Here is a 25,006-nt window from a genome sequence, read left to right as displayed (position 1 = left end):
ACCTTTGAAAATATTCATACTTTATTGTTCTTTTACAGACAGAGAAGGCAACTTGTGACGACTTGTCACAGCTCTGGGACATATTCCCATAAACATTATTGGCAGGACACACTGGTCAGTCTGCTGTGGAAATGTCATATTGCAGAATATGATAGAAGTCCACCAGCAGTCTCCATAAAAACACATTTCATTCCTAATTGTTGAAAACATTGAAAGTGCATATGTTTTATTTAACACAATATTTATAACAAACATGTAGAGCACCCACTACTTAATATACAGTTACTCATTTATAACAATGATAAATTAAAAATAGAGAACACATAAATCATTCAAAAAGACCCGAGACATGAATATTCAGTTGTATTGTCTATGTATTGCATCCTACTGAGGTTATCTCTGGTGTCTACTCTTCCTTTTTACAAACATGTTCTCAGAATTTCTCTCCCGCTTGGAGCAATAATGCTTGATAACGATTTGTTTGCATTGTTCACATTTCACTGTGCAGCACCAATGGAACTTGCAGTTACAGCTGCTAACAATCTCAATCTTCTTCTCCTCTACTTTGAGACCACATTCAGTGCAGAGCCTCCGGCAACTTCTCCTTTCCCATTGGGTCAAATTCTTTCCGCTTTGGAGGCACTCTCGTCCTTCTGTGCCTTGGAGACCGAGGCTGGCGTTCTTTAGGCAATAATCGGGGGAGTCTTCCAAAAAGATGAGCTCAGTTTTAGCTACAGATCCAAACGCATCTGCTATGGCTCCTCTATTATCTGCACTGTTACCTGATCTAATCTTTCTCTTGTCCATCTCAAGTTTTAAAGCCTGGTCATGCTTAACTTTTAAATGGTTGCCGATATCCCGAAACTCTGCCAGTTGTAACCAACATGTCTGCACACTGCAGCTTCCAGATACTCCATGGCACTTGCATGTTCTCTTCATAGTTGCTTTCACTGCCTGTTTAAATGCAGAGAAGTTGCGTTAGAACTTGCGGTGGATTATGAAAAACGACTTAGAAATTATGTAAGTTTTCAATGGTCATGCTTCACTACAGTTATGCTTTTTTCTCATTATATATGTAGGTATTCCTTTAAATGGTGTTAATCGGTTGACTTAATATCAGACGTACATGTTCTTGTATGATTCTAGTCATATGAATGGTGAAGGCTGCTTTCTTCCAGACTCAGACACAGCATAAGACCCCCATTTCTGTAAGAAAGCAACTGTGTTTTTCTAATTTCATAGTCATACTCATAGTAATTAATCATGTTTCAAGGGGTTATCTAGGAATTGATATTCATGACCTATCCTCAGGATATTTCATTAATATCAGATCGGCGGAGGTCAAACTCTCAGGACCCCCACTGATAAGCTGTTAGAAGAGGCTGTGTGCTCTATGAGCACCTAAGACTCTTCCTTGGCCATGTGATGTCACTGGTTGCACCTGAGCCCCATTAAAGTGAATGGGGCTGTGTTGCAATACCAAGCACAGCCACTATGCAATGTAGAGCAGTGTGCTTGGAGAGAGGCTGGGAGGCTGCAGCGTTGACTGGAATTCCAGTAAGCACAAGGGCCTCCTAAAACAGCTGAGCAGCAGGGGTGCTGGACTGGGGCATAAGTAGTGGGTGGAGCATGTGTCCGGGTGCTTCATGATGGGGGGGAAGTGCTTGACTAAGTTAGGCTATGTTCACTTCTGTGGCAGAGGTTCTGGCAGGAGCCTCTGTCACAAATACCTGTGCATGCAGCAATGTTATGTCTGCAAAATGTCAGTATTCATAATAGAAGCCAAATGGGCTCCATTATAGTGAAAGAGATCCACTGGGCGCGGCCAGAATATTCTGGATCCAGTGATTCTAGCATTCTGTTCATATGCCAGAACATAATACTAGAATCTGCCTGCAGGTGTGCACATATCCTAATATTTAGATGAAGGAGGCCCTAGATGATTTTATATCAGGCTAATTATAACTCAACAATTGTGTCCATAAAAACTGTCATGATAAAAGGTCTTGAAAGCAGCAATAAGGATGAGGAATAAGCTTCATCTTAGGCTAAATGGTCCATCCTTGTGGAGCTCAATCACTCACAGACATTGCAAAGACTAGATGCTGAGGAACTGGCCCAGTTTCAGGATAATGAGCAGAAGATTCTCTACCAACAGAACAACTGCTTCATTAATGTATGTATGCTTAATTCATTACACATAGATTTTGGTTTTACTACTTTAGGCTAGTTGCACACTAGCGTCTAGGATCTGGCAGGCTTTTCCAGCAGGGAACGGCCTGTCTGATCTCTCTGCATTCCAGCATTATCAGATGCTTGAATGTCCCCATCCGACCCCGTTAACTATAATGGGGACCGGTGGACATCTGGACACAACCTAGCAAATATGCAGAGAATCAGCTGGAAGAAAACAGCTTTATTAGTGGGCAGGACAGGGACGTTCAAGCTTCTGGCATTGCCCAAATACAGAGAGATCTGGCAGGCTGTTCCTTGCCGGAACGGCCTGCAGGACCCTAAAAGCTACAGTGCAACTAGCCTTAGAGATAAGCTGCAATTTTTTGAAAATGGTTAATATTCAAAATAGGATTTGCAAACGGAAGCCTATGATGTGAAATTATATCAAAATGATATACTCAAGAAATCTAAGTATTTTCTGACATTGTTCAGAAGAATACATGCCAATAAGAAATGTAGGACCTATTGGGGTCACAGTGGAATAAGTGTAAAAAAAAATATCCCCAGTGCCTTCCTGGCTCATAAAGAATTGTCATTGAAAGGGACATCTGGTAATTCTAACACCAACAAGAAACACTTGTCTTTACAGAGTGATACTCGGTGTTAAAGAAAGTTATTGTTTTAGGACTCCTAATCCAAAACCAAATACACATCATCCGCAAGTGTGAAGACTCCCGAATGCTAAGCCCACACTTCTCCAACACCTCTGAGTATGCTGGGCCAGGGTTTGCACATGTCAGTTTATAGAGGAGGTGTAAATGTTCTGGGCAACAATCCCAGTAAGGATAACCTGCTTTGACCTCCTATTAGACAGCATGTCTCTGCTTCTATTCTATTTTAATGTAGGTAAATGAAAGAAACATGTCAAGAAAGAATACACCGGACAAAGAAATGTTAATGAACTTACAAGTCTTCCTGCTTCATTGTTATGCAAGTTCATTAAGGCTCGAGCATCTTGTCCCGTTTCCAGGCCATCAACAAAAAGTTTTGAGATCCTCTCTCCAAATTCAACATTATCACTGCATCCACCCCATACCCAACCTCTTCCACCTAGGAAAGGAATAAAAAAATGATCTTATTATTAATGCAGTTTCAATATGGTTTAAAAGTCAATTTGCTGGCAAAACTAAAATTTGCAATTCTATACTTCTGAGTGTTTTATTTTTTGCTGATGAAAGCAATGTTACTTTGCATATGTATCTTAATGACCTCTTCTTGCCTCCCACTGCTGAGCATTACAATTGATGGCTGTTGAATGACACTGCTGGATGCTGGCTAGTACACCCAGGAAGTTGTTCATATAAGTGAAAACTATCCTTACCAATAGCAGATATAAGATGCTGAAAACTGGATAGCCATGTGTACATTCGTTCTAAATATCTAAGAATCTATAGCTAAATACCGACATACAGACCCCAAATAAGTGTGCAGAGCATGTAGTTTAATAAACTTATCACAAAAATCATAAAGTAAGTAAAGTAATAGTAACCATACATCGTTATTAAAACAATCCACACAAAACAGCAGATATAAACAATTGTCTTTCTTATTTATATCTGTTGTTTTGTATGTATTTTTTTTATATAATGATGTATGGTTACTTTTAATTGGTAATTTGATCTTTATGCCTTCATTTTTGTTCTGTGTGATTTTGATGATAGATGGTTATCTATCTATCTATCTATCTATCTATCTATCTATCTATCTATCTATCTAATTCCCAGTGGAAAGTTTATAGGCACATACAGAAAATGATAATAATCTTTTTTTAGATTTATATATTATTATGCTAAAAGTATAATTGAAGCAGAAAAGTTAATGTCTAAAGACAATAAAACTCACCGATGCGTCCATTTCTAGAATCATCACATCCACAATTGTCAAAGTCTCCCATGCTGCAATTCCTGGTCAAGGTGTACATTACTCCTGCTGAACTGACAGCATGTACAAATGATGTTTCTCTAGTTGCTGGAGAAGAACATAAAGCAATAGTTTTATTACATGCTGGTCTGACATACTATATAATTCAGCTGGTTTTTCTGTCCTCCTATTTAAGAAATTCCAAGTACTATCTATTATAAATTGAGCTGCAGGAGATTCCGCTAAATGCAGAGCTCCATTTAATATCCACAGATTATGAACCTATAGAAATTCTTCACTGGACCATTTTCTCTTATCACTGTTGTATGAAAACATTACATTTGGTTTCTACATTTTATAAGAGGATTGGAGTTGGACTAAACATATTTCACCATCCAAATATAAACTTTATTACAGGCAACCTTCTACTGGACAACATGTATTAGAGAGCTGCAATCATGCTGGAAATATTGAATTTAAACTTAAGGTAAAAATAATGTAGCCCTCTTCTCAGGTTTTTAAAAATTGTTTGTGTGTCTCATATTAGTATACATATTATATATTATTATTTATATATATATATATATATATATATATATATATATATATATATATATAAGTTCCAGTATATTCCAATTTAATAAAAACATTATGCTGCATATAAAATATAAATTCTACACTTACAAATAATCCTTATTAAATATAATGGTCACTTTTTACTCAATTTACTTACCACTTCTTAACCCATTGTGAGTTGCTAGTTGAAGCGCGCTCTCAGGACAGTTCCACCGTTCCCATGCAAACTGAAACTTGCATTCTTCAATGCCACTCTGAGCTCCCACTGCCACGCTGGTAGAGTATGTCAAGTAGGCCTGCACAAATCCAAATAACATGACTAAACATTGATAATTTACCTATCTATGCATGGATACTAAACTGAAGTATTGCAAAACAAAAAGTAAGAAATATCTATTACCTTTGGTCCCGTCATCAGAAAGTTGTTGACTGACCTAAAAACAAGAGACAAGAAAAAATTAACTTTTTTGTTCCTCTGAAAACTATCTTGGATTCCACGTCCACATTTGTGTTCAGACTCACCATGCTGATGCAGTGAACACTGGGCAAAACACAAGGACAGTCATGAGGATGCAAAGTTTTCTGAATTCCATGATAAATTTCTTCTTGTTGTAAAGTCCAAACTGAAGTTCACAGAGAGGTGGTACATCCAACAAAGAGCAGTAGTAAGATGTGTGGTACTTATAAGGCATCCATGGGGTTGTCAGGACACTTCTCTTTACTGCTGGCCAATAGCACAGCTTACATGAGAAGTTCACTGGTTAATGTGTGAAGAGGTGACGCCTACTATAACACTTGAGAAGACAATGAAAATGACCCTAGCTGTAATAATAGAGCAATACACTCACAATAGTTGGTTTTAATTATATTAAAACATTTTAAATGCCTTAGTGAAGGGTTCCTTTGACAATATAATAGCCACATAAGGTATCTTTCCTCATATCAATGCAGACAATTATGTTTCCAGTGTCATATTATAAGCCTATAACGTTTTAATAGTTACATTTATCAACATATATTTATGAATGCCACGAGAGATGGTTGACATGATGCAGTTTAATTATACATTGTCTTTTTTATCAGGGAAAGTGAAAAATTAGAAGTTTTAGAGGAGACTTGAAATCACTTATTGTTAGGCTGTGACTTGTATCTATTCTGTGATGGCTGCCTCTGAAACTAGGAACCTATGTTTAAGAGCTTTTCCAAGTATGTCTTGTACTGTAGTCACATAGAAATAGTTTTATCTAATATCGTGTCTTACTTGGCAATATGGAGAAATACTGGAAAAGATTATAGTATTTTTAGAAGATTATAATTGACTACCGTTATTATCCAGTATTACCTTTTGGATTTTAGTCCATGGGGTGCAATTATCCAAATTAAATTTACTCAATATGGAGAAGAGAAAATTAAATCTGACTGTAGTCACACACTAATTCATAGGTTTGGTAGCTCATGTATGGTGGGGGGCTTATCTCATGTTCTGTAGCCTTTTATAATATTAGTAGATCCCATCAATATTGTCCGCATGCATTGGCAAAACCAGAGACATATGGCAATTGCAAGAGCACATTTGATTTATTAATTGATCTTACCAAAACTTTTCGTTTCATGATTTATACAGAGAACATGAGATCACTAATTATATCAAAGAAATCAAAAGATTTAATCTCAAATTCATAAAGGTGTTATTTACTTGTAGAGATTTTATCAAGGGTTGGACATTTCTTCAAAAGCTGAATACATGTGATCTATAGTGGTGTTATTAAACCAGTGATACCTGTTGCCACTAGGGAACCAGGGGAACCAGAAACTAATTTAAAGAGGTTATCCAATTTGCAAAACATGCCCCCCAATGCCCAGGCCCCTCATATAGATTATACTTACCCTGCTCCCTGGCACCCGCGTAGTTCCTGTTCCCCACACGGCCAAATTTGCTGCATCTCCCCGTCATGCGGATCAGAACATCTGGTGATGAGGGGGGGTTAGCCAATAGCAGGCCGCGATGAGGACGAGCCTCCCTAGCGTCACCTGCGATGCTAGGGAGGCTCATCCCCATCATGGCCTACTATGTTTTGATCTGCTCGACAGGGAGATGAAGCGGCGGCTGTGCGGGGAAGGTATAATCTATATGAGGGGCCCAGGTATTGGGGGGCATGTTTTACACGTTGGATAGCCCCTTTAAATATTTTTTCCTATTTGAATGGTTAAACTCTGATACATTGTATCTCTTCTGTAGCCAATAGCTGCATATGATACATACGTTTTTCTTTATATCAGCCTATTGAAAAGACTGAATCAGTCTTGAAAGCGTGCAATTTATCATTACTTAAAGTGTACCTAAACTTATAAAGAAAGTTTCGGAAAACCTACTGTAAATGCTCTAAAATATTTTTGTCTATACTTTAATTATTTTACTGTTTTCCAAGCAATGTAGGCACATGAAGTTCTGGTGTCTTTAGCGCTTTCCAGTCTGTGCTCCCATACACTGCTGTGTATAGGGTGTGACACAGTGAGGCTTTGTGTCTGGCAAGGCAGGTATTTTCCTCCCAGCATGTGCAGCTGGGCTGGTTTCCGGCCAGGTGAGGTCAAATACTGGACCAGGGTTTAAGTGACGGTCCGGGTTTTGGCAGCACCTGGCTGTCCTTAAATAGGCACATGGGCTCAGCAGAGATGTCTCTGTTTTGGGATTTGATGCTTGATGCCGTGCTAGAGGGCTGAGAGCCGCATGCTGGGGAAACAGGCCCCCTAAAGCCTGCTGTTGACTACTGGAGGCAGAACTGCCAACACAGTGACTTGTGTTATATGAACTTTTGGTGTGAATTAACACCAAGACTGCAAAGTTACATGCTGTTTTGTGCAATTGCCTCAAGTGTGAATAAACACTGACGTTTTGAGTTAAGAACTTGTATTTTGCCTCTGTACTGCGCCCTGAACCCTTTCTATCAGAGCGAAACCCCACAATTGGTGGAGGTTGCGTGCAAAAGCAGTGAGGCTGGCGTAAATGCCAATATTTTTGGTTTCTGCATTTTTCAGGCACATTTGTATGTCGTTCATTAAACCAGCTGTATTACAACCAGTGCCACACAACAAAATAGGGAGGCTGTTGTGAAGGCCCTCATAGAGGCTAATATGCAGAAGTGAGAGACAAACCTGCAATGCGAGGCTAATAAGCAGCAGGAGACTAACCAGTTGCTGCTACAACATGTGATTGCTTTGCAGACAGCAGGAGCAACCCCGAGCGTCCACGATGCCCGGAAAGCAGTCCATGCCGCGATTCCTAAGATGACCCCTGCAGACAACATCAAAACCTACCTGGCAATGTACAAGAAAGTGGCCGTCAGGGAAAAGCAGCCGACTACCAAAAAGTAAAGGGTGAGATTTTGGCAAGACTGGGGGTGAATGTGTTAATTCGGGCCCAGCAGGTACATCAGTGGGGGTATAAGCCAGCTAAATCTGCGAGGACCCAGTGTTATGACTTACTCTACCTCTTGCAAAAATTGCTACAGCCTGATGTGCTGAGTCCCACGGCTATGCTGGATAGACTATTGGCTGATATGTTCTGGAGGGCTCTGCCACCCCCTCTCAAGCACTGGATCGGCCAGGCGTCTCCTGGCAACGCCCTCGAAATGGTGGACCTGGTGGAGTGCTATGAGGCTACTAAGTCTGTTACAGGGGGTTCTTTTGGGAGGGGGCAGTCAACCCCCATAAATCTCCATCCCAGACCTGGCGGATTGTACCAACCAAACCCACCCAGGGTATACCCTCTACGGACCTGGCACTGATAGTTTGCTGGCAGTGTCAGGAGCTGGGCTATGTAAGAGCTGACTGTCCCCATCAGGTGGAACCCACGGATACTAACTATGGCTACTGTCAGTCGCTATGTGCCAGGAAGCAGGTGTGCAGCAGGTACCCCAAAAACTCTAAACCACCTGTGCCAGGTTGAGGTAGGAGATACTCCAGCAGAGGCTCTCCTGGACTCAAGGAGTCTGGTGTCCCTGGTACCGTCAGCGGAGTATGCTGGCTGGAAAGTCAGGGTCATGTGCATCCATGGAGACTTAAAAGACTATCCCACCGCCTTGGTGTCTCTAACCACAGGGGCTGGCAGATGGACTCACGAAGTGGCAGTTGCCTCAAATTTACACTATGAACTTATAATAGGGAGAGACTTCCCAGAACTGTGGCTTGCTATGAGAGTGACTGATACGCATGAGACAGGGGTAATCCTAGCAGAGTGGCCCGGCTCAGGGGGGAGACCTGAATCCTGGGAACCTGGGACCCAAGGGCCAGTGGTAGGGGTGACCGCCACTTCGGTGGAAGAGGGGGAGACAACCCTGCTAAGTGTGATGGTGGGAGACGTGGTGGATTTGCCGCCGGGTCCTGAATTGACAGACCTCGATGTCTCTGGGGAAAGTTTTGGTACCTCCCAACGTTGGGACCCAACCCTATCCCATGCTTGGGAAAATGTGTTAATAGTAGATAGTAAACCACAACGACTTGGGGCAGAGTCAGTTTTTCACCGTTTTGTGGTTCATCAGCATATGTTGTATCGGGTAAACCAACTATGGGGTGAGCCTATTGAATAGATCTAGCCCACCAACACGTCTTCGGGGGTCACCTGGGGCTGCAGAAAACTCATATTCAAAGACATGGAAGAGTTCTCTAAATCTTTCCCGACCTGCCAGATAACTCGCCCCCAGCCACATTTTCGTAGTCCCCTATTACCCCTCCCAATTATCGAAGTACCATTTGACCGAATAGCTATGGACCTCATAGGTCCAGTACCGAAGTCCGCCAGAGGGCATCAACACATCTTAGTCATTCTATACTATGCCACTCGGTACCCGGATGCATACCTCGGCCAAACTCATAGCTAAGGAGTTAATGGAGATGTTTTCCCGAGTAGGACTACCTAAAGAGGTTCTGACCGACCAAGGGACCCCTTTTATGTCCAAGGTGATGAGGGAACTCTGTAAGTTGCTGCACCTAAAACAACTACGGACATCCGTTTACCATCCGCAAACGGACGGTCCGGTAGAACGGTTTAACCAAACATTTAAAAATATGTTGAAAAAGATAGTGTCTAAAGATGGAAAGGACTGGGACCTCCTTCTGCCGTATGTCATGTTCGCAGTGCAAGAGGTACCCCAGACCCTCGTGGTCTCTTAGACGTGGCCAAAGAGACGTGGGTACAACAACCCACACCACATAAAAGTGTCATTGAGTATGTTACCCAGATGCAAGATCGGATAGAGACAGTTAGGGAGCATATGGAGGCAGCTCAGCGGGTGGATGAGCTTATCAAGAGGTTAGGACAAGCTCAGTATTTTTCTGCTTTGGACCTCACGGAAGGGTACTGGCAGGTGCCCTTAACGGAGGCTGCCAAAGAGAAAACGGCCTTCATCATGGCTGAGGGGCTGTATCAATATATGGTCTTACCCTTTGGTCTGCATGGCGTTCCCCCCCAATAGTTTTCAGCGACTAATGGACATTGTGCTTCGTCCACATAGTCGTAACGCTTCGGCTCACCTGGACGATAATGTCATCCACAGTACCGACTGGGAAAGTCACCTACCAAAAGTGCAGGCTGTAGTGGACTCCCTTCGGAAAGCTGGCCTAACCGCTAACCCAAAATAATGTGCCTGAGGTATGTCATTGGGCACAGAGTCATCAAACCCCAAGTGAACAAAATAGAGGCGATACAGAATTGGCCCCGACCTGTCACCTCTAGGCAAATCAAGTCATTCCTGGGAATGGTGGGCTATTACATGAGGTTTGTTCCCCACTTTGCTACTCTAGCCACGACCTTGACAGGGCTCTTGAAGGGACAAAAATCAGTGATGGTTCGCTGGGATGAGCGGGCGGAAGAGGCTTTTGCCGCTTTGAAGTCGGCCCTGTGTGGGTCACCGGTTTTGCTGTTGCCCGACTTCAAGATGGAGTTCGTTGTACAAAGGGATGCCTCCGAAGTACGCCTCAGTGCTGTAATGTCTCAGGAAGTCAATGGGGAGGAGCATCCAGTTGTCTTCCTAAGCCGCAAGCTCACCCCAGCTGAAACCAGGTAAAGTATAGTGGAGAGAGAGTGCCTGGCTATCAAATAAGCACTCGAGTCTCTCTGCTACTATCTGTTGGAGAGAAAGTTCGGCCTCTCAAGTGGATGAGCCAGGCCAAAGACAGGAATGCCCGGGTCACCAGATGGTTTTTGTCTCTGCAGAACTTCAAGTTCTCTTCTCAGTAGAACACAGAGCAGACCGGTTGCAGGGAAACGCAGATGCCCTGTCCTGGGTGCATTGTCTGGTGTGTGTCCACCTCCTCAGGGTTGAACAAAGGGGGGGGGGTATGTGACACAGTGAGGGGTTGTGTCTGGCAAGGCAGGTATTTTCCTCCCAGCATGTGCAGCCAGGTGAGGTCAAATATCGGACCGGAGTTTAAGTGACGGTCCGGGTTTTGGCAGCACCTGGCTGTCCTTAAATAGGCACATGGGCTCAACAGAGATGTTTCTGTTTTGGGATTTGAGGCTTGGTGCCATGCTGGAGGGCTGAGAGCCACATGCTGGGGAAACAGGCCCCCTAAAGCCTGCTGTGGACTACTGGAGGCAGAACTGCCAGCAAGGTGGCTTGTGTTATATGAACTTTCCATTGTGTATGAATTAACACCAAGACTGCAAAGTTACATGCTGTTTTGTGCAATTGCCTCGTGTGAATAAACACTGATGTTTTGAGTTAAGAACTTGTATTTTGCCTCTGTACTGCGCCCGCTTAACCTATCTACCAGAGCGAAACCCCACAAGGGGTACAGATTCACTATGGCCGCTGTGCCTGCTTGGTTTGCTCTGCTAGACCCTGTGCCATGCAAGGCTTTAGCACATCGGAACGAGAGGGATAAGGGCAGGAGCTCAGCATAGCACATCGCTTCTCTGCCTATGCCCACTCTGCTAAAGCCTGGCAAAACATATCTATGCCACGCTTTAGGAGAGCAGCACTGGTACAGATAGGAACAGCAATGTGCTATGGAGCTCCTGCCTTTACAACACTCAGTATGGCCACAGGGAATCAGTACCCCCATACACAGCAGTGTACAGGAGTATGGATTCTAAAGTGCAATAGGCACCTGAACTTCAGGTACCTTTATCACAGGAAAAAAATGTATATTACAAAAAATTCATTTTAGGACATTTTCAGTAGGTTTTAATAAACTTTATTTTTTAAATTTATTTATGTTTAGACACACTTTAAACGAAAAAGGTATAAACTACTAAAGGATCACAGTGTTAGGGCGCACATACACCAACGTATTTTCTTTTTGTGTTCGTTCAGTTTTTTTGCGGACTGTATGTGGAACCATTTATTTAAACAAAAGTTACTCTGTGTGGAGTCTGTTTCCGTATATCCGTGTGTCGGTTCTGCAAATAAGAACATGTATTATTGTCCGCATTATGGATAAGGCTAGTCCTGTTTTATTAGGGGCCAGTTGTTCCGTTCCGCAAAATACGGAATGCACACGGACGTTATCTGTATTTTGTGTGGATCCGTTTTTTGCAGACCACAAAATACATAAAGTCATGTGCTTGAGCCATTAAAGTCAGACAAATGAGAGGTGTACTATAGCGTAAACCACAGGTTGTAGAATAAATCAAACAGCTATTTCTATTTGCACCTGCTGGGAGAGAGGATTTAATATTTTTTTACTTTCTTAGAAGCCGCTTAAAATGATAAAAATTGTATAATATCATCTCATGATAGAGCTGCTGCAAAAATTACCCAAAGATCACATAGTTTATAGTCTACCTATAGTTTGCTTTGCTCTTCATTCGCTGAAACATCAATGCTGTGTAAAAGACACTTTTGGTTGACATTTATCATTTGCTGTTGTCTTTGTATCAGTTTTAGGTCTTTCTGTCTTTTGTGTGTCTGTGCCAAATTTATGAAGTGACGCACCTTCATAAAATATTTGTCATGAATGCAATGTGGTAGACACCTATATGTGTTAAAGTTCACCAGGGGGTTGGCTGGCATTGAGTTGTGACTTTTTGCAAAAGTTGCACATAGTAAATGAGCCATAATCCAAGTCTAATCTCACTTTTACCCCTTAAACATAGAGCACTTTAAAAAGTAACGAGGATCACCAAATATCCCAAATTTTGACCAAATGTTGCAAAAAGTGCATCAAAAGCCATTACTTTTTTAAGCCACAAAACAGAGGTACCTGATTTAATAAATGTTCCCCTTACTTTATATATATCGATCACCATGAAACACCAAGATGTTTACATGGCTGTAACAGGTTCTATCCTGTCTGTTAAGAAGGTGTGTTCCTGATAGTCATTACCCCATGACAACATAAAGCAGTGCACTAGAGGTGGATATATAATGATCACTGTGTGTAGCCCTAAGGCTGACCATAAAGGCAGCATATGTTGACTGAGACCAATGGATGCCAAAATATCTGCCTGTTCTTGAGACCATCTGGACCCGCCATACAGTTCTTTTGTTTCCAATGAAAAGAAAGAATAATGTGTTGTATCAGGCACAGATCTTCCAGGATGCTAGACTTTTTTTTTTTTTTACTTTTTTTTTTATAAATGTATAAAACTATAATTCCAACTATAAGGCAATATAAATATTTTTCATTATTCCTTTCCAATACCCTTCAACCGCCCTTACTCAAGGACTGAGGCTCAATTTATTGTGTTTTTTTCATATTGGCGTAATTTTTTTTTCTCATATATAAATGTTTCCACTCCAAATAACTAATCTTGATATGAACAACACTTTTATGAGTAGCTCCTTTTTAGCCTTTAAGATTTTCAAGCTATTTATATTGTTAAGGACAGCACACTGAATAGTAAAAGGGACTTGTATCTTAACAAGATATTGGACATTGAATTATGTATATTGACATATCAGCTTAGGGCTATTTTGCATTAACAGATAATCGGACAGTGAGAGTGACGATGGAAGATAACACATCCAGTGGTGCACATTTGTAAATGTTGCAGCGAGGTCCGGCATCTGAACGGATTCCTTTTTGTTATTCTTTTATCTGCAGGTATCTGGACTGATTTGGACCACACTGGTTCATCTAGGTCTGCGCAACCTTTATGGTTCCCCCCCCTCCCTCCAACTGAGATAACTATCCAACTGTGTTAGGAGTGGAGATATTTCCTCTACTTATGACCCCTGTCCCCTGACGAGTTAGGGGGTCCCTTTTGAAGTGGAGGTACCCTTTCCCTTTAAAGTTTGATATATTCCTAAAAACGAAACGCGTAGGGACTTTGAATATATCTATCACACTAGTTCCCCATACCCTGGTAGCTCTCATCACCAATAGGGCCAATGCCCTTATCCCCACAGGGCTATTTAGGGTTCATTTATTAGGGTCAGGTTCCGGACGGGGCCACCCCTTGCGGGGATAGGACCCCGTGTTAGGAGGTTACCTTAGGGATTCATAGGCCAAGTAGGGCATCAACAGGGACAGTTTTTTTCCCTGTAGCCCTTTGGCACCAAGGTACAACCGGCTAGAGGACGTTTTCAAGCACGAGAATCTCCTCCACCTCCTGTGTATTGGACTACCAGGTCCTGACATGTACCACCGGTAAGATCTACCCTTTTTTATTCGCCTTTTGGCATATTCATAGGTCTTTGGCACACTGCCGTAGACTCAATACAGTGTCTGTTTGTTGGTCAGTTCCGCTTCCTTATATTGGTTGATAGCGGACTTTACCTATAGGTGACTCACTTACGTGGGTCCTGCATCGTTGTTTGTTTAGTTTGTCTGGTAGGGTCTTTCTCTTTCCAGTTCGGGATCTTTAATTGTCCTAATAAACTCTAGGTTTTAACACGTTACTGCCCCTTATTTTTTCTTATACTGTGCTCAAGCACCAGAGGGTCTGTTTTTATTTTTTTTAAATGACTCCCTGGTTGGGTAGTTTAGTTGGTGGGATCATTCGTATAAACGATCCTATGGATGACTGGTTGGCCAGAACGAGGCATCATTATCTCAAATGTATGGCCAGTTTTAAACTGGCTAAACTGATTGAGTGGAGGAGGTAAGCAGCTGCCTGTCACCTATGGGGTCATTTATCCTTAGGGTAAACAAATAAATGTAATGGGTAAAAATCGAAACTGTCGGTTCTTTGTTTCAATCCATGTAGATTGTTGGCACTGTCAAGAGGACAACTGGTCCATACCCATACATGTTACATTGTTGCCAGATCACGTTAAAATTGATTGCTGAATTTGCCCAAAAATATGTGTGTGGCCATGTATAGTATACACACTATGAGGACACTTTTGGAGATAACAGTAAGGATCTTTTTACACAGGGCAATTTCAACCCCAATTGTGTGCCAACTGGCAATATAAAAGTCGATTGGCCCTGTTTTTCCATGGCCTGAAGCAATGGGGATGAATGATTGTTACTACAATTGTCCATCCCCATTCAGTTTTCTTATTGTTGGCAGCACATCCCTTAAGTGCTGCCGCCAAATGACTGTTTTTGGTGCCGCTTGAAAGATGCGATCCCCTGACAAATTAATGTTTGCTTGTTTGTCAGGTGATCGGTATCATGTTTACACAGGCTAATAATCAGTAACAAATGTTTTTCGTTTTCCGATCATTGGCCTGTGGAAAAGCCCCCTAACTATGGTAACCTTGTCATTGATGCAGCTAACATAGCATACTTCTAGAATTCAGATCATGTTTATAGGGTAGATTAAAAAAGAAATGTCAGAGAAAGAGCATTTATGAAGACCAATTAAACCAAATGTAAAAAATACTCATTATACCACTCGCATACTCTCGGAATGTGTGATCAGAATATGTCAATACATACCTATAGTACTAGAGAGAGCTTGACTGGCTATAACAAGAAAGCGATTAAAGTGGTTGTCCTAGGTAATTAAAAATCTCAGACAAGCCCTCAAATGGTTTAAAAATAAAAATAAAAAATCGCCACTTTCTCCAACACTGTTCTCTGTGGCGCTGGTGTGTTTGTTCTGCCACTGTCTGTTTACAAGCAGCAGTGGAGATGTGCTTGCATATGTGAGATGACCACTGCAGCCAATCACACTGTCTTCAGCGGTCTACCACTGGTGATTGTCTGGAGCGATCATGTACTCTATCCTAGCACGTCAACAACACTATGATGTGTGTGGTGATGTCTTGGGATAGGGCCTGTGACCACTGCAGCCAATCACTGTCCTCAGTAGTAGACTACTAAGGAAGGGAATGGCTGCAACGGTCACATGTTGTTTCCAGGTACATCACTGCTGCTTTTTATAAACAGACATTGGCAGTAGAACCAAGCAATGAATTTATACAATTTTAGGGCTGGCCCTAAAGATTGAGATTTTTAATTAACTTGGACAACCGCTGTCTGCTAATTATACATTTTAGATAGCTGTGCTTGCTTTGGCCAATAGCTGTCTCTGTAGACCCCCTCATAAACATGCATGCTCAGCTAAGATGGGAGTTTCTGAGTTCTGAACAGAGAGAAGGGACATCAGACATCTCTGACAGTGACCTGTTTCCCCCAAGAACAAAAGGAGAGCATATTAAAAGCAACTACATGATCTTTCTCCTACCCAACATCTATGGTCACTTGGTGCTACCAGAATTGCCAAGTTCTGTCACCATTAATCTAATGTGTATGGCCATCTTTAATCCCAAAGATATCAGTCTCTACCTTAATCTTCTCACATAGAATATTTACTCTTCCCATACTACAGATATTTTAGTTATTAAAATATAACAGAAAAATATTAAAAGGACACAATATGGTAAAGCACACATCCTAGAACCTACGTGGTCTCATTTATAATATTATGTACCTTGTACCAGACAGTCGTAATTTACAAATCTTCCATCTACAATGTTTAGAATGACAACAAAATAAAAAGATTTACAGCAAATGAGAGTGTATACAGTAGCACTACCTGGCTATTCACTGGGTGTGTTGTACGTGTATTGTATTCTAAGAGACTGTCCAGACAATGTAATTACATGAATGCTGTACTACCAGATACCACATCTGCTTCATAATCCCGCATTTAAAGCAGTTAAATACACTATAGGACTTTATGAGCTCTTTCCTGCACCATAATTAACTTCTCTAGAAAAGAAGTATCCATTGCCATCATTGTGACAAGTCTGTTTTCCTACATCATTGATTTCATTTACAGAATGTTATATTGTGTAATATTCTTTTTTTGTTTTATATTTATTTATCTTGGCTCATTGGACTGGAACCAATGCACAATGTTCATCTGTTTAGTGAGAAGGAATTTCGTATGAAAAATTTGATACAATGAGCTTACATAAAGTGCAAGGTGTGAACAAATAACCAAAATAATTTCAACAAACTGATATTTTTAATGCCTTGATTGCTCTTTTTGATAGCCTCTTTGTGTAAATACATCAAATAGTTGGTCATTATTGTGTCCTTAAAGGGGTTGTCCAGCCGTTAATATTGATGACCTATCATCAGGATAGGTCATCAATATCTCATCAGTGGGGGTCCGACACACGGCACCCCCGCCGATCAGCTGTGAGACAAGGAGCCGCTTCCTGGTCTTCACAATACGCCTCATCTCCTGTGGAGCGGTGGTGTAGTGTAATTACAAGCACTCACTGCATTCACTTGAACGGAGAAGGTTCTTGTATTACACTGCACTTCTGATACAAAGTGCAGTGTAATGAAGAGGAAGCTGCCCTCGCATGGACGGCTGCACGCCTCCTTCTCAAACAGCTGATTGGTGGGGGTGCCGGGTGTCAGACCCCGCCGATCAGATATTGATGTCCTATCCTGACGATAGGTCATCAATATTAACATCTGGACAACCCCTTTAACATGTAATGCACTAAAATAGAGGTGTCTCAGGCAATAGTTTTGGTTTTCTGGCAACGTCTTCATCTGAGTGACAGCTAACATCAGGTTATGGTGTAGAAAACAAATCCCATTACATTACAGATCCTCAAGTGAAGTTTTGAAGGTAAAAGAATGTCCTCGAGCTGTTCTTCACCGGTGACACATAATACAAATTAGTGAAACCTTTTAGGATGAACATTTTGCCATTCAGATATTGTTCTGTGGCGCACTGGGCATGTCCAATATTACAGAATTAAAGCATTGGGCAGAATATAGGCTGCTGAAAATAGTGGGGAAAACATATATGTCACTGTGCCTGGAAAGCGTCTTGATTTGGGCTGGAATTTGTGATACACACTATAATATATAAAGTGTGTTTTGTTTGCAAATTTATTTTATTTTATAGCAAAAATGCTAAACATTACTTTCTTGAGGACATCTCAACTGTTCAGCAAGTATAGTTCTACTTAGTGGCTTTTGTTGCTTTTTGGTGCATCTTGTTGTATAAAAAACTATATAAGTCCCAAGGTAGTCTAGAAAGTGTTGTAAAATTCTGCTGGTAAAAAGCTCTGTGCTGCATTATGTCGCATCTTCCCTTCAGATTGATGGGCACAGTGGCAGGAGAACCGGAGGTCACAGCTTTAGCCACATTTAGCAATCCACATATATATATATATATTGCTCATAAATTTGACACTAAATAAAAATGGTGCAAGCATAATATATCTGTCCCAATGAACTACAGTTGGTTAGAGGACTTGCAGCGCCCACTATATCATCAGATCTATCTCTTTCATAATGGAAGTGATTCCTGTAGTAGATATATTTCCCAGCATTTCTCTCTATACAATAATGTCATCTTTCTTGATGCAGTACTCTAAATTTATGATACCTTGATATTGATTATATAAGCTTAGGGAATGTATAAATGATCTCTATCAATTATAAATTAGGAGTCATTGCATTCAATCATATCATACTATTAACCTCTTAATGACTGGCCATTGTACATTTATGCTGCTGTCCAAGTGATCGGGCAGCTGAATATTGGGTGCTTAGCAGTTACAGATTGCTGGGATACTGGGAGTAGAAGGATGCTGCTGGGTCTAAGACAGGCATCCTCAAACTGCGGCCCTCCAGCTGTTGTAAAACTACAACTCCCACAATGCCCTGCTGTAGGCTGATACCTGTAGGCTGTTCGTGCATGCTGGGAGTTGTAGTTTGCAACAGCTGGAGGGTCGCAGTTTGAGGATGCCTGGTCTAAGGGCTGTATTAGACCTGCAGATAGTCGAGCAGATCATCTCTAACAAGCATTAGTAGGAATTCTGGTTAGCGATGATCTGCCTGTGTAAAAGTGCCATCAATAACCCAATGAGCGAGCGTTTATCGGGCAATCACATTTTTTATGCATGCTAAAAATCGTGGAGGAAATTGCTGTATGTAATAGCAGTGGTCTTCTTCACTGACGAGCAGCCGATTGTCAGGAAGGAATGTTTTTTTCCTGGCAATCAAAATGCTAATCCGCAGGTGTAATACTGCACTAACTGAGAACACCCCTAAGGTTATTATCACACATATTTGATTTGCTTTTGCAAATTCCACACATATCTCACCAGAAGATCCACGGTAGCAAGGACATGGCTTGCTACTGCAGATGTGCAGTGTAAAGTGCACATGATCCGCATGAGGATTAGCTAAGGCTACTTTCACACTAGCGTTCGTCGGTCCGCTCGTGAGCTCCGTTTGAAGGAGCTCACGAGCGGACCCGAACGCCTCCGTCCAGCCCTGATGCAGTCTGAATGGAGCAGATCCGCTCAGACTGCATCAGTCTGGCGGCGTTCAGCCTCCGCTCCGCTCGCCTCCGCACGGACAGGCGGACAGCTGAACACTGCTTGCAGCGTTCAGCTGTCCGCCTGGCCGTGCGGAGGCGAGCGGATCCGTTCAGACTTACAATGTAAGTCAATGGGAACGGATCCGCTTGAAGAGGTCACCATATGGCTCAATCTTCAAGCGGATCCGTCCCCCATTGACTTTACATTGAAAGTCTGAACGGATCCGCTCAGGCATCTTGCGCACTTAGAAAATTTTCTAAGTTATTAATGCAGACGGATCCGTACTGAACGGAGCCTCCGTCTGCATTAATATGATCGGATCCGTTCAGAATGGTTCCGATCAAGCGCTAGTGTGAAAGTAGCCTAATCCACATCAGATTTTTATGCTGGCTTTCCATGTGGAATCAGGTACCAAGTGTTCCGGAAATTGGCGCATCACTAGATCCGGCTTTCCGGTCTGCACATGCGCCGGGATATAGGTGGAGCAGTTTTTTTTTTGATCTTTGAAAAAAATTTAAATACCGGATCTGTTATTCCAGATGATACCGGATGAGACGGATCTGGTATTTCGCCACATCCGTCAAACGGATCCAGAAAAAAAGCTTTCTGTTTGTATACGGCTTGCCGGATCCTGCAGGCTGGATTCTAACAAGGCTAGTGTGAAAGTACCCTTAGTGTGAATTACTTTGATAAACCTTTCACCACTATACTACATTTCTTCCCAGACTAGAAGCCAACTAAAGCTGTTAATGCCATTAGAATAAAACGTTTACAGCTGGGTGTGCTGGGTATAATTTGTCATGTGATCTGTCTAATTGCTATTGAACCTGGTAATTATTGGTATGTGTAAATGACCTATTGTCATCACTGTCATTTGATTATACTGAAATGAATCTGACATGCTGAAAATGTGTGTCCTCAGACAATCTAAATTGTGTTGGTCTCTCAGGTAAATAGAATGGCATCCTAATGCCACACTGGTACTGTGCCATCCGTGATAAGACATATAAAATGTTATTCAAATGTTTTTATATGCAGTATTTTTATGTGTTTGAATTTAGCAAGGTTTTACAATTACCAAAAAAACCTCATGAGAATGACATGCAATCATAAAATGGGGTGGGCAAGCCTGGGGCGTAATGGAGACAATTCAAGGAATTTGGGCTCATTTAAATGCTTTTTTATGAGCTAAAGGCCGCATGATTTCACAGCCAGTTGTTTGGTCTTACCCCCCTGGGCTGACAGTTGCCAACTATCTCCTGCACATTCAAACTAATACAAATGGTACATAGTCCAGAATTTAATTCTACTACCTTACCGTCTCGATATTTTTTGACAATGCTCCTGATATTGTCACATTGGCATGTACAAGAAACATAGACCCAGAAAATTTCCTTTACAAGTATTTAAAACCCCAAATTACAAAAGCACAAATGTAATTTGAATCAATTTGAAACAATGTTGAAACAGTGATCTTTATATCTGTGTCAAGTCACACATTGCTCATCCAAGTCTTACATATCTCTTCCTATGCAATCATTGTAGGCAATGATTAGAAATTGTTTTATTATTGTGAAACTAAATCTTTTACTACAGTGAAACATTTCAAATAGTTTCCACCTACGTGAGAAAGGCTGTAAAAGACAAGTGTTGTGCATAAAGTGCTGAGGGCGTTTTATCCTCTGGCTCCACATTTATTAGCAAGTAATAGAAGATATTTATCAGCACAGATTTTGTGAAAGGGCAACCTGGGGCCAGTCTGACAAACCTGCTAAATTTGGCACTTTGAAGCAGCGGGTTACAGTTGTTGGTGTGTGAGAAAGTAATGAATGTAAAATACGACTTAATGAAGATAGATCAGAATTACTGTTAGTATATGCCTGCTGGGTTAAGGGAAGTTCATAGTTAGATAACAAGAATTAGGAAGGCTTAGATGAGGCAAATACATTAAATGGTGATACTTGTTGGGTAGTTCCTGTTAAGATCAACATCATATTTTAATTACTGTAAAGGTAAAAAGGAGGATAAACACATCCAAAATTAATTACGGTAATAATGGTTTGACCATAGCTTAACATTCACGGCAATATCGGAGTCGTGTATCAATGCAGTCTTTTAGATACTTTAGCCTTGACGACTGGCTTTATTGTTAGCTATTACTTATGTACTATGTTACTATGTATTAAGTTGTGTGAAACATTTTCTTCAAAATGTTACACGATGTTCATAAATTGCACATAACAATCTCTCTCAGTTGAAAAGCTTGTTAAGTTTAATATTTCCCAAAATTTCAAAAATGCAAAAAAAGTAGAAATCAAAGTAGGCTCAAGTGACAGTCATTTGCTTCTTTGGAATAGATATCATGAAATGACAAAAATTGTTCTTTCATAGGGTCACGCTGTTAGGTAGTTTTCACACAGTCAGTGATTTTCATGAGTGATAGTGAACCAAAACCAGGTGCGGTTTAAAAACATTAGAATAAGTGCAAATCTTTCAATTATACTTTACTCTGTGTAGGCTTCACTCATGGTTTTGGCTCACAGTCACTGATGGAAAATGACTGACCAAACACTGACTGTGTCTTACTGCTGCTAACAGCTTTTGTTATATTATTTTATATTTCAAACATTTACAATAACATAAACTTGTACAATATGTAGTATATCCATCTTTATTTCCCCAAACTGGGCCTTACATTAAGATGTCTGCTATTAGGAATTGGACCTTTCACACTCGGTTTAGTTAGTGCTTTCCCTGTTGTTTTACTTCAGCCCAATGAGTACATCAGTATGCGCTTTTTCAACTTATGCTAATGGTCACTATAAAAAATATATTACATTGGACTTTTCTTTACAAATTGATTCACTGAGCGACGTATGTCACTGTATGCCTGTTCAAAAAATAAAGTCTATGGCAGCATAGGCGGAACAATTGTTCAATAGTTATTCAATTATCAACCTACTTGTACATAATGTGTATAGCCACCTTGGAGCAATGCTTCTAGGGGAGAAAACCACTACCCACTAATACAATGCTCTGAGCTTGAGGGGAAATTAATGCATTGATCTGCCACTCTATACTTGACAGTAGAGTAATAGAGAAACGTTGCCATTACAGATACAAAAAGATTTGTTTTTCATTAAAGCTGGCTATACACGGTGGACTCATCCTGGACATTGATTGACAGGAATAACAGTTTGTAGTCACAAACAAGCAGGAGGATAACTACAGGGGGTGTAAAGGGTGCTGTTTCAAGCCCTGGAGCGTGAGGGGACCCAAAATACCCCTGTGAGTGATCACACTCCCACTGCTCTTTTGTATATTGGCAAGGATGAAAAATAATTGCAGTTTATCTAAAACACTGTAATACCGGGATGACCTCTCCTTACTGCAATCATGATTGCAACCACTTAAAATAAAACAATAATTATAGCTAATTGTTTGTATGTGATTATGCAGTAGTGCATTACATATGATTCATTATTTTAGAAAGTACTTAAAAACATTCAGTTTTTACCCTGCAAACCTCCTGAATCTGTCACGTATTTATCAGTGTAAAGTATGATGCTGTAATTGAGACACCTTTCTCTCTCTGGTTGGCAGGTAGGCTGTTTGCTAAAAGTCCAAACAAAGGAAGAAGTTAACACGTTAAGGACCTAGGACGAGAATGCTCGTCCTAAAAGGCCTGTACTTAGTGCCCCAGGACGATCATTATCATCCTGCGGCCCTTCCTCCCCCCCGCGTGCGGTGCCACGATCAGTTTCAGTGATCCGGCTGTTACTGACAGCCGGATCCCTGCTGCATCCACCAGCATCGGTGATAACGCCGATGCCAGTGGATTAACCCCTCATATGGGAGGTTTGCTCTCCCTCACCTCATCCATCAGGTCCCCGCGCTGCTGTGGCGGGGACTCGATGTATGCCATGGCAGCCCCAAGCCATTCCAAGGCTTGGGGCCCAGCATGTACGGAGGCCTTACAGGCTGGGTCTCCTAGGCTACTGTTAGCGTCTTACAGTGTAAGACGCTAACAGTTCAATACAGCACAATACAGATGTATTGTGCTGCACTGAAACAGGGATCAGACCCTGTAATGTTGAAGTCCCAGAGTGGGACAAATAATAAAGTGAAACAAAATAAAGTTTTACAAAAAAAAAATTTTAAAAGTAAAAATAAAGCATCCTTTTCCCAAAATAAAGAAACATTTTTTGTAAAAAAATAGGAAAAAAAAGAAAAGTAGACATATTAGTTATTGCTGCATCCGTATCGACCAGCTCTATAAAAATATCACATGACCTAACCCCTCAGGAGAACACCGTAAAAAAAAAAAAGTTTGAAAAGCCATTTTTTGTAACCTTACATCAAAAAAGTGTAATAGCAAGCGATAAAAAAGTCATATGCACCCAAAAATAGTGCCAATAAAACCATCAACTCATCCCGCAAAAAAATTATAACCTACCTAAGACAGTTGCCAAAAAAAAAAAGATATATATATGGCTCTCAGACTATGGAGACACTAAAATATATTTTTATTTAAATGATATTATTGTGTAAAACTTCAATAAATAAAAAAGTATACATATTAGATATCGCCGTGTCCGCAACAAACTTCTCTTTAAAAATATCACATTACTTAACCCCTCAGATTAACAACGTAAAAAAACAACAACAAACAAACTGTGTCAAAAGCCATTTTTTGTAACTATACATAACAAAAGTGTAATAGCAAGCGATAGAAGTCATATGCACCCCAAAATAGTGCCAATCAAACCATCATCTTATCCCGCAAAAAATTATACCCTACATAGGACAGTTGCCCAAAAAATAAAAAAAACTATGGCTTTCAGAATATGGAGACACTAAAACATGATTTTTTTGTTCAAAAAATGCTGTTATTGTGTAAAACCTAAATAAATTTAAAAAAGTATACAGGGTTAAAAAGTGTGTCAAAAAAGCCATTTTTCAAGATTTGCTTCTAAACTTCTAAGCCTTATAACGCCCCCCAAAAATAAAATGGCATTCACAGAATCATCCAAACATAAAGTAGACATATGGGGAATGTAAAGTCATAACTATTTTTGGAGTTATTACTATCTATTCTAAAAGTAGAGAAATTTGGAAATTTGCAACTTTTTCAAAAGTTTTGGTAAATTTGGTATATTTTTATAAATAAAAATGAAAATGTTTTACTCAATTTTATCACTGTCATGAAGTACAATACGTGACGAGAAAACAATCTCAGAATGGCCTGGATAAATAAACGCGTTTTAAAGTTATTACCACATAAATTGACACGTCAGATTTGCAAACAATGGCCTGGGCAGGAAGGTGAAAACTGGCAAAGTCCTTAAGGTGTTAAATAATCCTTCCACCCATGTTTTGTAAACAAATAAAAAAAATATATACATACAGGCTGCTAATGTGACAAAAATCTTTCAATAATATTATTGCTTTAAAAAAACTGAAAAACTTTGAACCTAACAGCAATTTAGCAGCAGAACGTGAAAATGTTTCCATACAGAAATAATAAGACTGATATCAAATTACAGAAATCATTAGCAATTATTATGGCTGTAGGTGTTGCAACTTAGTTAGTACTTTTGACTTGTAGTGCTCTGGTCTTGGATCAAATCTTGTAATTT

At 40.7% G+C, this 25,006-nt stretch overlaps 1 protein-coding gene across 1 annotated transcript; it reads right to left on the bottom strand.

Moving 5' to 3' along the window:
- Positions 1-393: 393 nt before the first annotated feature.
- On the bottom strand, positions 394-5,338 carry WNT8A (Wnt family member 8A). The gene is made up of 6 exons (XM_044301951.1): positions 5,194-5,338; positions 5,072-5,105; positions 4,829-4,967; positions 4,078-4,203; positions 3,143-3,285; positions 394-954 (listed from the first exon to the last, which is right to left on the bottom strand). Exons 1-6 carry the CDS (start codon positions 5,262-5,264, stop codon positions 394-396), a joined length of 1,074 nt encoding a protein of 357 aa, XP_044157886.1. The 5' UTR covers positions 5,265-5,338.
- Positions 5,339-25,006: the final 19,668 nt, after the last annotated feature.

This window comes from Bufo gargarizans, chromosome 7, assembly GCF_014858855.1.
Source record: "Bufo gargarizans isolate SCDJY-AF-19 chromosome 7, ASM1485885v1, whole genome shotgun sequence".
NCBI classification, from domain to species: domain Eukaryota; kingdom Metazoa; phylum Chordata; class Amphibia; order Anura; family Bufonidae; genus Bufo; species Bufo gargarizans.
This window is presented reverse-complemented; position numbering and strand designations above follow the sequence as displayed.

What these genes read in the sequence shown, in the direction of transcription:
- WNT8A (XM_044301951.1), bottom strand. Translation starts at nt 5,264, where the DNA reads ATGGAATTCAGAAAACTTTGCATCCTCATGACTGTCCTTGTGTTTTGC. An exon ending in TCACAATGGGTTAAGAAGTG is followed by an intron (nt 4,204 to 4,828) that starts GTAAGTAAATTG and finishes GTTCTTCTCCAG; the next exon opens with CAACTAGAGAAACATCATTT. An exon ending in ACAATGAAGCAGGAAGACTT is followed by an intron (nt 955 to 3,142) that starts GTAAGTTCATTA and finishes GCATTTAAACAG; the next exon opens with GCAGTGAAAGCAACTATGAA.